Genomic DNA, 17,974 nt, shown 5'->3' with positions numbered 1-17,974 from the left:
TTTACATGGCCTCAAAGACAAAGAAATAAATTCAATTATCCTTGGTCTTTGTTGGAACAGGGAAAGCCCAAGGACCTAGGACTTCCTCCATCTCTCCAGGATAAAAACTTTTTATCCTCTGGTTTTTGCTGCTTGTGACATCCTACCCCACCCATGTCATTCCACTCAATTAGTGTCCCATCAAAACATTCTTAAAGAATCTGCTATAATCTCTGCTTGCCAAGCAGAGAGCACTTGTTCTTTATTGGAGGGAAAGTTTTAGTTTATTCTTCTTTGCTTTATTTAATATGTCTTTATTGGACTTCATCAAGTTGAAATTTCTTGATATTTTTAGAAGGTGAATTTCACAATTTCTACTTTTCATACATTTTTGTATGACCTTAGCCATTTCTATTGGAATCTGGTGGTGCGAGAGTTGAGACCTCTGCTAATGACACCATCTTTCCAATATTTTCTCTTCATATTTTCCATCAATGTCTTCACTATATTTTTTATGCTTTCTGTAAAATATGCATCTTCTCGTGCTGTTTCCTTTTACTAGAAGTTCCTTCTTAGCATCTCTTCTCAACCCACATCTTCCTACTGAAATAATCAAGACTCAAGGACTTTTCCTCAGGGAATATAATAAAGGTATTCATAAAAGATATAATATAGAATTCTCTCTCATATGTGCTGTCATGTCTCTATTTGTTAATATACAGCAGAGTCTACCATTAATGTTAGCTAAATATTATACATTTTTTTCTCCAATTAGAGCATTCAAGCTTTGAGAGCAGGAATAATGTTCAAATTTATTTCCTCTATAGGGGACAAACAGAAACTGTCACATAGGAGGGACTCCAAAAAAAGTTTGTTTAATTTAGTTTGTTGGCTATTATTTTTTTATATATATTCCATATCAGTACATATGTTATTTCTATTCCCCACAGCAAGCATCATATGTAAATATTATTATCCTTTTCTGTAGAATAGGTATCTAAGGCACAGACAAGATTCATAACTTTAAGGTCATACAACTAGTGATGGAAATTAGATTCACACCCAAGTCTGACTCCAATGTCTATTGATTTTCTGCCATGCCATTCCAATTCAATTAAATTTTAACTAAGTTTAGATGACCTCACCAGGCATAAAACTTGTAGAAGGAATATAATTAGGTTAGGTATGTAACAGCGATCCTCCCTCACCGAGCCTACCTTTTGTCCTCTCTCTTTGATCAAAAATGAAAAATAGACCCCTAGGTTTCAACTGAATTGCTGCCCATAGTACTTCTGAAGCCCTCTGTAGACCTCTCTTCTTCTCCCAAATAATCTGACAATTCTCTGACTAGGACCTATAAGAAATTACTACCATATCATACTTTGGAAATCTGAAGTGAAATTTGACGAAGAATAGACTTTTTCTTCATGTCATAGTTGCAGTGTCATCCTCAAACATTAAACTTATAAACATTATGATCCAGCTCTACTGGGCCAGATCTATCTTTTTCAGAGGCAGCAGAAAAATAATAAGCAGTAGAAGCTGTTGTTTCTTGACCAGAAAAGTAGTATTTGAAAATGGTAAGGGCAAAAAAATATTCTTTAAGGCATAAACTGGCAACCCATGGGCCAAACCCAACCCGCTGTTGTGTTTTGTTTGGATTAAATAGTGACTTTGTGGCCAGTAGTTAAAAGTTTGAAATCTCATATAAAAACCCAGATTTCTGGTTTCTGTTTAAAATGAAGATCTGATCACACCAGACATGCACTTCTGCATGAAAACTACCTACTCAGGCTGAGTAGCAGCAGGGACGGCTGGTGCATCCAACTGCAGACTAGTGAGTTGGGAACATATACAATGCATGTGGAGTAAATATAAAATATAGAAAGTTAGAGCTGGAAGGACCCTCAGCAAAATTAAGCCATTCTCTTCATTTTAAATAAGGATCACATACCTGGTGAGCAATGGGCCACAAGAAGCCAGGTATTCTGCCTACTCAGACCGCCAGACTATTTATTTATAAACTTCATTATACAATAAGGACCTCTTGTGAAATTACATTGTTTGATGCTTAAAAAGTGAGGTGCACTTTAATACACTTCTCTTGTTATTCCCAGATGCCCCACCCCACTTTTCTAGTTATATTAGCACGTTGCCTTACTGAATGACAAATAAGTCCTTTGAGATAGAAGTGAAAAATTATTTGACTGACCATATATCAACATAGTTCTGAAAATAGGATATTGTACAAGATCCAGCTTGTATAAACAGAAGTGTTGGTCCCATATGAACCTTATTATAAATATACATTATTTTGTTCATTTATTCAACAAATATTTGTTGAGCACCTAGGTTCAAGCACCTGTATTGGGCACTCAATGATGAAAAGAATGAGAAATACAAATGAGAGCTCTGCCTTTATAGTTATATATTAGCAGTATCATCTGCAAGAGAATTTCCAGAAGTGAATAATTTGAATATGTGTTTCTCCAAACCTAAAAGTAGAACTTCTTTATAGTTCATAGAGTCCTGAAAATAATAACACACATAATCCTTGATTTTTTTAACTCATTATTATTAGCGGAAAATTAGAATCAGAGGCTTAAACAAAGGCAAGAAACTAATGAATCAATGATAGAACAAATTCTCGGAAACTAGGTAAAAACATTAACTTTTAATAATCTATCTTTCTAGCCTGCAATTTGATTCTTTGTTGGAAGCTGAATTTTAAGGCATACCTCTGATGCAAAAATATTTACGTAGGAAGAAAAAGCTTCTGACCAGCAATCAAGTCACAGAGAAATTGCCTTCTTCCAAATATGCATGTTGAATCAGACTTCACTGCAGTTGGTGGCAGATGTAGGAGGAATAGACATTTTTTTTCTCATCTCTCAGGGAATATTCCTCTTTCCACAAGATTCAGCCCAATAAATATGTATTGAGCACTAACTATGAATCAGGCATATTTATCACTGGGAAGCTAGAAAGGTAACTATAGGATATTTACTTTCCTATATTAAATGTTCACTAAAGACAGAGATTAAGGGAGATGGAGAATAGTTAGTGCTCAGGTCTGTGTTGTTTTATTATTTTGTTGGAAAAAATAGAAAACAAATTTATTGCTGACCAAAACTGGGAAGAAAACAATGAGTTAGAGGACCCAAGGTACACTTCAAGGGATGATGAGTCTGGAGGAATAAGTAGTAACTGTAGGGTCAAGAAGCCGTAGGCATGTCGGGGCACTGCAAGATCAAACCTCACTGAGAGTGGATAACCAGGATCCTTTGTATTATAAAAATGAAACTCCAACTATACCCCTAAGAGGGAGTAAAGGAGGGCTAGAATAAAATAATAGATTTGTTTTTAAAAAGTGAAAAGAGAATTTAGCAAGAAGAAACTAAAGAGAAATCTAGAAATGGAAGAGGGCAATTTATTGCCTTATTTAGGTAGACTATATTTAAGTATAGCTAGATCTAGGTAGTGAAATAAGGTCATCAGGAAACCATCTCTCTCAGCTTTGCTTTCTTTTATGTTTGCCTTTTGGGTCATTCCCTAATTCTAGCAAACATCGAAATCTCTTATTTTCGATACCAGATCGTAATACCTGATCCCGACATTTAGACAATTATATTTAGTCAGTACTTAAAGAATAATCTATTTATATATATGAATTAAGTAGACAATCTCTTTTTTATTAGTCATTTGAAACCAAGACTCTTAAAGGCCAAATAGCATCTTTTGTATCAGCTTGCATATTACTTTTCACAAAGCATATGATCAATATATACCAGATACATTGAAATTATATCAAATTAATATTAAGTGAGTGGTTAGGATCTTATGTTATTGGTAGGGATTGGGAATAATTTATAATACAGATATTGGGGTAAAGAAGAGACAGTGACAGATTGCATAAAGGATATGAAAATTCATTAATCATTTCTAGTATTTTCAAGGTTTACAGGCTAAAAACTAAGAATAATGTAGACTTGTTAAAATAATAAAATAGCAAAGATTGATAGGAGAATCAATTTGTGGAAGAAGATAAATTTTACTTTGGACATCTTGAGCTTTAACAGCTGCTGAAATATTCAAGTTGCTAGTTCATATTAACAAATGCTTATGGGAAATAGAGAGCAGCTGAGAGTTTAGGTCTGAAGATACAGATTTGGGATTCAGTATAATTAGCATAGAATTGATTATGCTAATCATTAGAATTGGATAACATTCCATGGGAATAAACAACAGCAAATTCTGCTTGCAGCAATAGGATTGGCTACAGATTCCGGAAAAGACTTTTTCTAGAAACTCTGAGAAATTCTGGATAAAATTAAACAAGTAGACTTTAAAATACATAGATGAGCAACGAAGAAAGTAAGAAATTCACAGGTTAAAAAAAAGGACTGAAGTTGAATGTAAGTGATGAAGTCAAAGACTGCCCCTGGGAATCTCCTGACAGTAGAATCTAGATTCTCAGGTTTCATGGTCAAGATCAAGAAAGGTGAGAAAGATGTCAGTCTGGGTCACAAGTAATAAATCTAATCTGAGACTCCTGCAGAAAATTGGGTTACTTGAAGGGATATTCCATCAATAAAAACATAAACCAAAAAAAATTTATCCACTGGGAAAGAGAGCAACAGAAGAATCAATTTGCCTTAGGTCTTGGTAGAAAGGAAAAATTGGTCTACCCTGGAAATTCATGACAAGCCTACCCTCACATGGGTTAGGGACTTGACCACTTGTTATTTTTGCAGTCTGGTAAACTGCAAGCAAAATTAAGTTTTAAGGGCTCCTAGGTTATTTGTGACCCAGGCAACCTGGCAGAAGGAAACACAGATCATGTATAGAGAAACAACTCTCTTAACCTAGATTCCTCAGAATCTGCATAAATGAATACCAGCCAAAAGGAAGAATATAAAATTATCAAAAACACAAGTAGACAATGCACTAACATCAAGAATCAGAGAAAAAATGCACAAGGTCTTCAAATGTTGGCACAATCAGATTTAAATTACCTCAAAAATATGCTTTAAAAGGTTTGAGGGCAAAGAGATAATTAAAAGTAAGAACATAGAACTTGGTACTTTCAGGAAATAACCGAAAATATTTGAAAAAACTAAAAAAACTCTCAGAAATTAATAAATTTTGTGTTTCAAAACTGAATGGATTGGCTAAACAACATTTTAGACATAGCTGAGAGAATTAGAGAACTCCTGGGATCTAAAGAACCCCAAACAATGCTGATTTTTGAAATTATTTTTTTAAAAAAGGATGAGACTTTGAGAATAGAAGAATAGAATAAGGACATGCACACATCTATTTGGAGTTAACAAAGGAAAATACTAAGAAGTGGAGGAGAATTAACAGTTAAAGAATTAATGGCTTTGAATTTTTCAGTCTCCCTGAAAGACATGTTATCAGATCAGCAAGCACAACAATGCCAATAAAAGTATATAAAAGGAACTCCCCATTTTAGTACGTGGTAACGAAATTTAAAAACACTAATGATAGAGAGAGAATCTAAAATGCAGCCAGAGAGGGAGCTAAAGAATATACAAATAGGTAACAGACTGTCAGCAGATTCTCAATAGCAATATTGGAAACACCAGTAGAAAACTATCTCCAAAAGGTTATGTATGATTATAACCCTGCCTAAAGTTTAATTCAAGAATAAAAGTGAAACAGGATATTTGTAGGTTAAGAAAGAAAAGAAAAAGTTTACTACCAACACACCCTCACTAAGAGATGGAAAGAACACACTTAGGAAAAAAGAGACATCTCATGAGGCAGGCCTAATGTTCAAGAAGCACTGGTAAGTAAATAAATTGTATAAGTAAATATAAATAATATATAAAAATATATTATTATTTTTTTATATATAAAATAAAGTATTTTATATTATATATAAATATAAAATATATTTATTATATTAAAATATATAAAAATAAAGTAAATATAAATAATGTATAAGTAAATATAAATAATGTCTGTGTATGAAAGGAGAGTAATTTGAAAAAGAACTAAAACATTACACCAAAATAACATGTCAAAATTGAGAAAATTATAAAACTTCATTAAAAATATAAAAGAATATCTAAATAAATGGAAAGATATACCATATTCATGGACAGAAAGATGCAATACCATATAGATGTCAATTATCCCACAAACTCTATAAAGTCAACAAAATTCCAATGAAGTGCTAAAAGTGTTTCTTAGAACTTGGAATACCAACTCCAAAATTTATGTGAAAGAGCAAAGTACAAAAAATAACTAAGATGTTCCTTAGGAAGAAAAGAATGTATAAGGAAGTGGGGGGAGGAATTTGTAATAACAAAGCTTATTATGATATTACAGGATTAGTTTAAAATCATATGCATCTGAAATTTTTATAGGTCAAAAACAAATTCTGGTGACTTTTCATAATTTGATCTAATAATGAAGAGAAAGACAAATAGACAAGGAAAATCCAGACTAGAGAACCTAGGGACAGACCCATGCATATGCAGAAACTTCTCAGAACTAGCATTATAGGTCATTAGGAGAAAAGGAATGAAGGATGCTGTAATCATTAATTATCTGATATAAAAATAAAGTCAAATTAGGTTTTCTACCCTAATGCCATAAACAAAATTAGCTTCAGGTTGATAAAACACATAGTTATTAAAAGCAAATGTTAAAACTGCTAGAAAAAGTATAGGAGAATGTCTTTACAAATATGTTTTCCTTTCTTCTACAGTATAGAATTTTCAGATGGGCACATGGCTGTCCACAATAAATATTACACATTCTAACCTTCTTTGCTGGTAGGATCATCTTGTAACAAAAGTTTTGGTCAATGAGAAAGAAGTGGAAATGTCAATAAAGCAGTTTCTAAAGAACTTCCTTAGACAGCTGTTAGACACATACTTTGTTCCTTGTTTCTTTTCTTTTCCATTTCACCCCTCTGCTTGGGATACAGGTACATAAAGCCTGTAAGCCATCATGAAGGTGGAGCAAAAGGCTGGAAGGAGCCTAGGTCTCTGAGCACTTCATGGAACAGAGCTTCCATACCTGCTGCAGGTTGCCAATGTCAGGACTTTAACATGAGAAAGAAAAATAAACTTCTATCTGAAGTTCTTATTATTTCAGGTCTCAGCTCCTCAGAGGCAAACCTAATGCTAAACTACTACAACCTGCAATGATGTTCCCTGTCTTCGTAGTTCAGAAAGACTACCAGAGAGAGAAACAGAGTACATAGGAATAATCCTATAGGGACACCTACTTTTAAAAGACTAAATGGGAAGATGGAACAGTAAAAGAGAGAGAAGCAGCTCTATGAGTTAGAGAACTGCCAGAACCTGTGCAATAAAGTGAGGACTGAAAAAAATTACCTCTAGATTTGTCTAGATTAGACGAAGTCACTGATGACCTTAGCATACTGTTTCCAAGGAGTGGCTAAGAAGCCAGTGAAGAAACACAACCCTCAGGGAATTGCTGCCAACATGTGCGTTAGAGGCCTTCCAAACTCTACACGGCTGATCTGCTCTATCTGGTCACTAGGAAGAAGACTGACAATTCAACTGGAGTTCAACCTGTCTCTCTCAACCTGTCTCCTTAGCTATAGGGGGAGATTCTTTTTTTCTCTAGGGTTTAGAAAGCAATCATTTTATGCCATGGAACAAAGTACATAGATTACTATTAGAAAATGATCAATCTTCTGAAGGCATAACTAAAATTTGGGCCTAACATCACTCATCAATCTCTCTGTTACAGAAGCCCTGAGCACCAGAACCAGGGAAGACATGGAGGCAGGTCAGAACTTTGATCTTTGCAAAATTATGAGTAGGCATTCTTTGATGCACCCAAGGAAGGTGCTTTTAAAAAGAGTGCATAAACTAAAAACACATATGCCAAAAGAAAATTTTCTCTAAGAAATAGTGGTAAAGAATGAATGCAGGGTATCCAACACATCATAGCCTGTACTTACACATCCTTAAAGTATAATAGGGAGCATACTTAAGTGGGCAGAGTCAGTAGTGGAGTTGTTGAAAAGAAATAATTAGTGTTGGGCTTGATGAAGGAGAGTGCAGCTATTTCAAAAGCAGGGGAGCATTAAGGAGGGATAGCGCCTCTGCTGGGAGTGGCCTATGAGGATACCTAGGCCTGTGGTCAGTACACATGTTAATAAATAGCCTAAATTGCCACACACATCTAGAATGTATAAACCGAAATTTTTGCCTTAATTACATAGACTGCATCAACTACCCAGACCAAGCCATCCTATCCTGTCTCTGATCACTGCCATCAAACTAAAACTCTTTCCTTTTTGGGAGGAAAAGGGAAAATATGAAGGAGACTGCAATGACAGGAAACAAGTGAAACTCCCTTGTCTGAAGCAGGAAAGTGGGTGGATGGCTCTAGGACCTCGCATTCTTTCAGTGTCCCATCTCCCAGTCTGTGCCAGTTAAATGACCACAATTTATTAAGAGCTACCTGGACTCTCTGCCACCATGCTAGAAGACCTAGGCAGCTATAAGACATAGAACTGTGCCTCCTGGATATTTAAGCAACAAGGTCCAAGTGTTCAGCATGTGCTCAGTGGGGTGCCAAACAACAGCCAAGCTCTAGCCAGTCTTGGCTCCTGAAGGTTGATTTCCCAATGACTGGATGTGCAAACTCACCCAGAACATCTCATCAGCTTCACAGTAATAGACCTTTCATTTTCCTGATTAAAAATCTTTTAAGTTTTGCAATAGTGTGTTTTGGGATGTTAATCTGTGCTTCTTACTTTCGCATATCTTCCTTTTGACTATTGCACAAATCTAGGCTACAGCAGTTGACTAAGGTGACTAAGCCACAGTGAATCCTTCCCCATGTGAAAATTGGAAATGGATTGTGAATACCTTTGCAGAATGCCAGAATACAATGCATTCTACCAAAGAATTTTACTACAAATTGTCCTAGAATAGCTTTAAGGGCTCAATGCTGGCTGGAAGGCTCATTTTTTAAAATGCCCTTTTCTATGTTTTTTCTCTCATTTCTTCTGAAGGTCCTTCTATATGGAGTTAAATGGCAAACCTTCAAGGTTCTAAGGCTCAGTACATTTTGAGGTTATGTCTGGTACATTAGATACCCATGTTTAGGTCTTTCATTTACCAACTACACTGTAATCACAGTTTGGGAAAAATTACTTTATGTTATTTGTATATATACCCCCTGAACACAGTGTGTTGGTGGCTCATACTTTAGTTATGACCTAATTGATGCTCAAAACATTCATTGGTGATTGTATTTTTTACATATTTAAATGTCTGCTTACCTGAGAGAGAAAAATACACAGAAGTATAAAACATAGCTCCTATCCTCAGTTCTTTCAACTTCCACTAAACTGGATTTTCTCTTCTAAGGATGATGGACATATTTTAGTGTTTTTGACTGATCTGGCCTTCTTAGTCACAACTAATGGACACTTAGTAAATACATATTGACTTACTAAATGGGAGAGGTCTACCTTCCTATCTAAATCTTACCCATTCTCCTGGATCAATCCAAGTCCTTTTACCCCACAGTCTCCTGTGACAGCTCTATCCATAGAACCCTTCCTTCCTCTGAACTTGTTCTTACTGACTGTACACATGCAATCGCTGGCTGAGGTGCCCCATATTCTTATTTAACCCTTATTATTAGGGAAGTTACAAACAATGGCTATCGAGTTAACTTCTAATACTTTTGTATATATTTCCAGCACTTTTTGGTCTCTTTCTTCTGGTAATAGACCCTACCTACTCCCAAGGCAACAGCGTAGGTGTGAAACATAAGCTGGTCCAATTCAAGTCCTTCTCTGGGGATAGGGTCAAACTCTATCTGAATCATCTTATAATTAGAATGTAATATACAGCATAGCAACTGTAGTTAATAATATTCTATTGTTTTGCATATTGGCAAGTTGCTAAGCTAGTATACTTAAAAGTTGCTATCACAAGAAAACAGAATTTTTTTGTAACTATTGTTGACCTAAATAAAGAGGGAAACTGAAGCAAGCTCAAAATATCCAAATAGATGAGTCTGGGACTAGCAGAGGAATTGCAGTTCAAGACACAAAAGTTACAGCAAACCACAGGTGAGTCAGCTAGGGATTTGGGGAAGAGTATATTTATGCTCAGGGAATGTAAAGAGGGGAAAGTTCACTTAACATCTGTTAAAATAAAAAACAAATGAAGAGCAGCTTGAAAATTCCCCAAGTGACAAAGCCAGTCTAGTAATAGAAACATAGCTCAATTCAGCTTATTTTACAAGACCAACCCCACCTGGGTCACCTCTTGCTCATACCTCTGGAAACCATCAGCAAAACTTCCCAAGGTTGATATGAAGCAATCACTGACCAATTCCCTATCATTTAAGAAAATTCCAATATTACCAGTTTTCTGTACATCAAGTATTTAGATGAAATCAGTACCTCAGTCCTTAAGTTTCATTTCCCTGAGGGCACATGCATGAGATTTTCCATGATATATTCTCCAGTCCATTTCAGACTGAAATTCGTTCACACCATGTATGGTGACGGATGTTACTAGTCACCTAGACTATGATAATCATTTTGCAAATTATACAAATATTGAATCATTATGCTGTACACCTGCAACTAACATAATGTTATTTGCCATAAAATTAAAAAGAAAGTAATGTAAGTGAGGAACTTCCCCCAGCCAGGTCTCCCAATATAAGGAGAAGCTAGTCAGAGAGAAAAAGCTCACCCTGGAAAAAAGAGCAGAGACAAAAGACTTAGCAAGCACGGAAGGTTTCTAAGTCCCTGGATCCAGCTGTCCCTGAGCTGAGTTTCATCTCAACCATTTCTAGCATTTGGTTATATCAGCCAATAAATTCCTTTTCTTTTCTTTTTTTTTTTTTTTGCAGACTGATTTGACTTTGTCACTTGCAGAGTCTTGACAGTTCCATGACAGGCTCCTTGAGGAAGTCCTGTCTTCGTGAGTTTTGCTGCTTTTACACATCCCATTACCCTAGCACAGACTGTACCCTGCAAAGAGTCAACAATCAATAATTGTCAAAGCAGTCATTCTTCACATTTCCATTAAAATTCTGGAATATGATATAAGACACTACAAATATTATAAAATTATTGTGTGTAGGAAATCATGAGCAAGTCTAGAGTCTCAAGAGACACCGACATTTTGTTTAAGTCATTTGTTTTCAGAAACAAAATGCACATATTTAAACAAGCCACAAATATATTCCTTGTCATTAATAGGCCAGGGCCTCTGTAAACCCTTCATATCCTTTACACCTTCGCAGAGTGGAAAGTGCTTGATATAAATGTGTTGAAATGTTATTTTTTATTCCACATTAATACACTGCCAATCATACAAATTTTGTATATATCATACATAAGTGTACACACACACACAGTATGCAAAAGTTATGTGTGTGTGTGTGTGTACACTGCTTTAACCAACTTCCTGGAAAATTTATTTATCACACGTAGAAAACCTGGGGTGTAAATATAACGAAGTAAAAGTTTGTTCCATCATCTCTTTAACGGACCCCTTTCCATGAATTCTGTATGCAACTTGTTCACGAATATGGAAAATATCTGAAGATTTTCTCTTAACTTGTCTTGATTTCCTTGAAGACTCTGGCACACAGAACTAGATTTAAATAACCTACCTGGCTTTACCAGAGACTTTGCCCACAAATACCAAGGAATAAATATCAGAATGATGGATTCTCTTTCCCTTGTCAACCATGAATGTGTTCCAGCCAGGGGCCAGGTCTAGAAAGCAATTTAAAAAATAAACCAATAGAACCAAGGAGTAACTTTATTCTCTTATTCAAAGTTTATTAAAATACAAGAACAAATTGTAAAAGCACAGGTACCACTCAGCACCAGTATAATAACTCTCTTTGTACTGATAATCTCCAGAGCATTTCTGTTTCTGCGACTGAGAAGCAGAGATCTACACACGTGCATTCTCACCACATGCACCCCCAGTACTCCTACATCATGCCCCGAATAGTCCCCTTGCCAGGGAGACAAAGATGGGCAGAGGTAATCTAATGTGACTACATCCAACCACTAACTGAGTCGCGGACTCTTTCGTCAGTGGTTATCATTCGCACACTGGAAAACTCTGCCCAGTGCCATCTCCCTCTTCGGGTGCCCGATTATTTGGGCTAGTGATAGAGTCTGGTGGCAATGTGGTGCAAAACTAAACAAAACTGGCCAACATTCCCTACCCAATATCTTTTCATTGCTTTGGTTATGAAGTCCTGGATACTCATGTCTTCACATCCTCCAGTCCTAAAACACATAAAAACTACACCGACCAGTAACATGGTCTGGACAAGTCTTGAGAGAATTTCACTTGTTTCCCACCCCCCTCTCTCTGGGCTTCTTTCACTTATGTGTTTACCTGTTTGCTTTTGCAGGGGAAAGGGTATTTTGAGCCAAAATAGTGACTTCATTAAACAGCTCCTGGGTCTCTGAAGTCTCCTTAGTAAATATTAAACCCTTGCGGCTCTGGGGCTGCTGCCCAAGACAGGCAGCAAGCCCCAACCTATGGGAAAATATCTGCATGTGTTTGCTTTCTATTGGTTCAGACTCACGCTGGAACAGAACTGGGTCTCTCGAGTCTGGGGCCTTGCTTTGGGTCTCTCTCAAACATAAGGCATTAGAAGTGGCCCAGTGTACGTTCGGCTTACCTGAACGTCACTAGTGATTATCAGGAGGTCTCCTCCAATGGTAAGACGTTTCTTTAGAAACCTTCCTAAGCCAAGCCTTCAAGGCCCAGTTCTTCACAGTTACTAACTTTCCCAGGCTCCACCAGCTCCTTTCATCACTGACCTCAAGACACTACCACAAGAGTGCCATCACCACACTACTGGTGTGCAGGCCCCATTCTAGACATACATACAGAGACTGGATTTGGCTTCTATTTTTAAGATAAAGGTGGAAGTAGGGAGAAGTTTGAAATATAAATAAAAACATTTTAGCTCTGTTTTTTGGTAATCTTTTTTTTTTTTTAATTTCTTGTAATTAAAATCCCCACTGTTAATCTCCATTGCCAAGAGACATGCCATCAGGCATAATCTGAAAAGCTCTAAATGCTGTTAAAAGTTTACAGTAATCCTTCAATGGGACAGAAGTTGCTGTCTACGGTTTCCCCTTTGTAATGGCCTGTGATTCTCTTTAAGCTTATTCTCCTACCCACGAGCCAGAGGTCAGATGGAATAAGTCTTCAGGTTCATCCTCATGTAATCTATGGAATGGGAAGTCCTGTACATCAGTGCATACCTCTTGCTATGGACAGAGCCTGCAGGGCATGCTAAGGGTACCTTGTATCTAGCTGGGAATTCCCCCAAAGGCATAGACACTATCTTTAACCTGCCCCCTCTGGTATTTTATGTAGTAAGATAGTACCCATGCATGACCTCACCATATTACATAATTTTTATTCAAGAGCCCAAATAGTGAAATACACTCAGGCAAAATGGAAGACAGCAGGCTCTTCCTCTCTCCTTGATCACAGACCAGGCATTAACTGGTTAATGACAGAATTTAACTAAATCAGTAGGTCATTTAGAACTTCATATTACCAAAAACCCGAGGTACATTCTACAAAGACATAGAACCAGCAGATCCAAAACATGAATAAAAAAATCATAAGTTAAATGACTGTCACTTTAGCTATATAAAGCGAACAGTTATTAATCTGCCTCTAAAGAGGTCAGTTACACTTTTATGTCTGTATCAAACACTTCTATATTATTATTTCTATATTAATGGGCATTTCATTTCATGCCCAATCAAGAAACTCACTGTTGATTCCACTAATATTTTCTCTAAGCAATAAAATAAAGTAAGTTTTGAACAGTAAGTCTTTCAAACACTAAATGTTTGAGTAAATCCAGATTCTATGATAATATGTAAAAGTTCTTGGAAACTGTTTCAATAACAGACAAGCTAACTCAGTTCAAAGGCTAAACTGATTGCTCCATGTAAACATAGCCTATGGGGAGAAACTGTTTAGGTACTAAGAAAAAGAACTCAAACTTTCATCTATATGAACTACAATTCTTCAGAGAACATACTTTATAAAAGACAGGGTAGGTGGGGTGCGTATTGACAATTTAATAATATCTCTGAGCATATCAGCTAAGCATTGATTCTCCTCTATTGCAAATGAGTTCTTGTTTAGTTCCTAAAAAAATACACCATAGGAAATCATTAAAGTTTATGTTGAGAAAAATAGTCTAGAAGTCTAGATAATTACAGGCTTATCATAACTCTGATAACACCAAGCCTTTCTACATAGTGTTAGGATTCCTGAGCTTTGTCAATTCTCTTTCTCCATTGGCCCCCATGGCCTTTATTCCAGTAACTCTTCTATGTTCTATTGAACATATCTTTTTCCCTGATATTCAGCCTATGCCTTTATATGTTTACTTCTGCTTCATTTCTCCATAGGACTATCCTCACAGAGAGGAACTGCTCACACACAATCTTCTCTTTCTTTAAAAGAAATGTATCACAAAAGGGTGATGTTTCCATCATCCTTTTTCCCAGACAACCAGCACTACCTCAGCCAAATCTCATCCCCCCACCAGTTTCTCCGACATCCTGTTCCATTACTGTACACAGAACAAAGGGGAAGTTTAAGGACAACAGTGTAAGAATGCTGCCACCAATTTCTCATTTTACTTCTCTAGGGTACCACATAAATCTCAACACCATTTTGAAAATAACAATCAGTGGGCCCACTGATAAGCTGGAATATAGGATTTAACAACTGGGGACTATGAAATAATTTGTTCTCAATGTGATTTTCCAGAAATTTGTTAAATAACATCATATTTTCAAAATTTACTATTTTTTGGGGGGGAGCAGTATGTTTTATAAAATTTAAGACACTGGAAAGTTTAAATGTTGCAGCAAATAAATAACCAGTTAAAATAGTGCTTTACTATCTATACAATAAATTAGTGATATGACTGATATGTTGCTCCAGTTTTTAAAATATATATTTTTTATGCACATTCTGTTCACACTTTTTTCTCATTTCAGGTAAATAGTTCAGGAAGGTATTTGCAACTTGAGATATCTTTTTCTATTAACTTTATTTTATGATTCAATTATTAATGGAATGGTTATAAAAACCTTTGATGGTACATATCAATACAACCATATACTATGAGTTGATAGCATCCTCAAATTTACAATAAAAAATCTATGATACAAATTGACTGGTCTAGTCTTCAGGGATTATGTTATTTAGATATTATATTATTTATAGGTAAAACTACAGTGCTTTTAAAGAGAAATATGGTATATGCATATATATATATTAAAATAGCATTATAATAATGTACTATGGAGGCCTTAGATTCCTAGACCTCACTCAGCTCACAGAAACAAAGGAAGATCCAAGTTCAAATTCAAATGGAAATGGAAATTCCACTTTACCAAATTCCACACCACTGAGGGTTGCCTTGTATCAAAAGCTTCAAAATTACTTGTGGGAATGATCTTAACTTTCTCTTCTTCTATTTTGCAACCAAAGAAACCTGTTTGTTTAAACCTATCATGCCTTATAGTTCACCCACTTTGGAAAGTGGTGCTGCAGCTGAGAATTTGGATAAACATTTCTGAGCTGCAGAGTATACATTCAGAGAACACCACTGTGGATACGGAGACCAAGAGTGAGTGGGGCCACATCGTAACTGTAGGAATGGAGAGGGACAGGTCAGGACCACTGGACATACTGGTTTTGTTTCACCAGTAACATGGGGTATAATTCACCCACTGAAAATATGCATACCACAAACATGTTTCAAAAAGTAATTGGTTCCACAAAGAAGATCCTCAAAAATACAAATATTGAAGTGTGTTTTTCTTTTCCCTTTCAATCCCCCTCTCTCGCTCAATCTAGGAGTATATGACAAATACACTGATTTCATATGTATATCCTCTATGCTACTTCTAGTTGAACTGCTTCTTTTTCTGGCCGTGTGTATGTTTCCATGTTTCTGTGGCAAACAAATTAGTCCCACTCTATAGCCTCAAGGTGAAACTCTATGAAGTCTCCCAATTTTTCTGTCACCTTTTCTTGTGGCATTTTTCCCATCTGTCTAGAAAGTAACCCTCAGATTTTACATTCATTTTAACCCTTCAGGTCGGAATCTTTCTTGATGTCTGCAAAATACCCAGGCGAGCTTTGTGATAATGAGACTGGCATAGAGCACTACACGGCTACAAACCAGAACATCAGAAACTTCTCCCGTATGTGCCAAACACATGGCCTGTGTTCAAGGATTCATTGTTAAGTAAATATTTGGGAATTTTGCAGTTGGGCTCTATCCATGATGAATAAAGGCTAGGCAATGCCCCTTATACTAGCAGGGATAGAACTTCCCTAACATAGTAATTATTGTGCTAAGTCTTTTCTTCAGGTCCCAAAGCATGCATCAGCTGTATCACTTCTTCCTTCAAGGCAGAACACTGAAACAGACTGAAACAGGGTTTCTTCCTCTCCATGTCGGGATCTTTTCATTCACCACTTTTCACCACAAAGAAAAGTGATGGGGCTGCAATGTAGCCAAGTGCCCTGTGAATTGTGAAAGAAGTATTGAGATGTTAGACGTTTATGTTCTTCTGACATGTAAAGTCCCGTCTTTCGGGGAGACAGTAGGACTCAGTTGAAATAGTGGATTCAGGTCATAGTTTCTTTTCTTTTACATAACTTAAAAAAAAAAAAAAGCTCTTTTACAACCATACTTTTAACAAGCTAATTTAGATTTCATCTCTTGCTGAAATTCTTCTCCAGCCAACGCCGGACTTCTTGAAGGTTGTAGCAGAAGGGGCCCTTTCCTCCCAGATAAGCAATTTTCTGTCTCTGCACAATACACACACGTTCAAAGGCTACCCCGTAAGCTACATTGGCATTATTGTCCATGCGGTCAGCCACAACTTGGCACTGGGGCGGCAAGGAGAAACGCTCCAGGAGCTGCTGGGCTGCGGCACATCGGTCTTCCTGGTTCCGGTGCTTCTTTACCTCAAAAGACAGAGAAGGCACCGCCCAGCCGTCTGAAGGATGAGCCTCATCAATGTAGACCAAGAGAAAGTCAGCCACTGATGAGAACTCGTCCACCAGTGTGCGGAAGGCTGGCAGCTGGCTGGTAAAAGGAGGTCAAGTGGCTGAGCCAAAGTTGACCACCAGTGGGCGCTCCGGGCGGGCAAAGTCGAGAAGGTGGCACTCGGCTCCATCAGTTACCTTCTCCTGGGCACCACTGCCACTGTTGTCACCTCCTTCACGACTGGACACATGCACCACACTGGAATTGGGGGCATCTTCACCCAGTTTCACCTGGGGGTGAAAAAAATTTTTAAAAAGAGGGAAAAAATACCTTATTAAACACATGGTCTCTTCAGTTCACTCTGTCTAAAAAGAATTAGCTCTAATAAAATGTGGTATTTCCTTCAGAGGGTGTGGTAAACATATACTGAATGAAGAGGCATGATTGTATACAATGTAAAGAATGGTCCTAAAGAGAACAAGGTCTTTCTGTTCTGTACAGTCACTGAAGGTAATTATTTTCATCATTACAGGCACAGCAGTTAACCTTTCCTAACTACACTGAGCCTGATACTCTGCTATCCTTGCTAGGCTGTCAGTGTTAGCACACATCATATAACAAATGATCAACTGGCTTCATTTTCAAAGTTAAAAGTGGATGGCCTACTTTAAGACAAATGATCAGAGTCGTGGGGCGCAGGTACCTCTTTCTGAATTCCCATTTTGAATTCTGAATACGCAGGAAAGACCCTTATTTTCTTAGCATGATGCTACATCATTGAATTTCAACCAATGAACAATGATACCCATGGGCTCTATTCTTGGTCAGAGCTAGAAAACCTGGCGTCCACCACTTTAAAGAAGGGCTACTCCCATTTACCCTCTTTAGTACTTCAACCATAACTATCTGTAAAACAGTAATAATA

At 36.9% G+C, this 17,974-nt stretch overlaps 1 protein-coding gene across 8 annotated transcripts in view; it reads right to left on the bottom strand.

Moving 5' to 3' along the window:
- Positions 1–11,734: 11,734 nt before the first annotated feature.
- The window catches only part of DIO2 (iodothyronine deiodinase 2), a 209,639-nt gene continuing 203,399 nt past the window's right edge, over positions 11,735–17,974 (bottom strand). For 7 of the 8 annotated variants that reach the window (XM_057488251.1, XM_036882342.2, XM_057488250.1 and 4 more), the window contains one exon: positions 11,735–17,339. In XM_057488251.1, the coding sequence (XP_057344234.1) occupies positions 16,761–17,339 (579 nt within the window). In that variant the 3' untranslated portion in view covers positions 11,735–16,760. The remainder of the gene's footprint in view (positions 17,340–17,974) is intronic. The other variant, XM_057488255.1, reaches the window with a different exon arrangement.

The sequence above is a fragment of the Manis pentadactyla genome, chromosome 11 (genome assembly GCF_030020395.1).
Source record: "Manis pentadactyla isolate mManPen7 chromosome 11, mManPen7.hap1, whole genome shotgun sequence".
Lineage (NCBI taxonomy): Eukaryota > Metazoa > Chordata > Mammalia > Pholidota > Manidae > Manis > Manis pentadactyla.
Note: the sequence above shows the minus strand (reverse complement) of the source record. Positions and strands in the feature narration are given on the sequence as shown.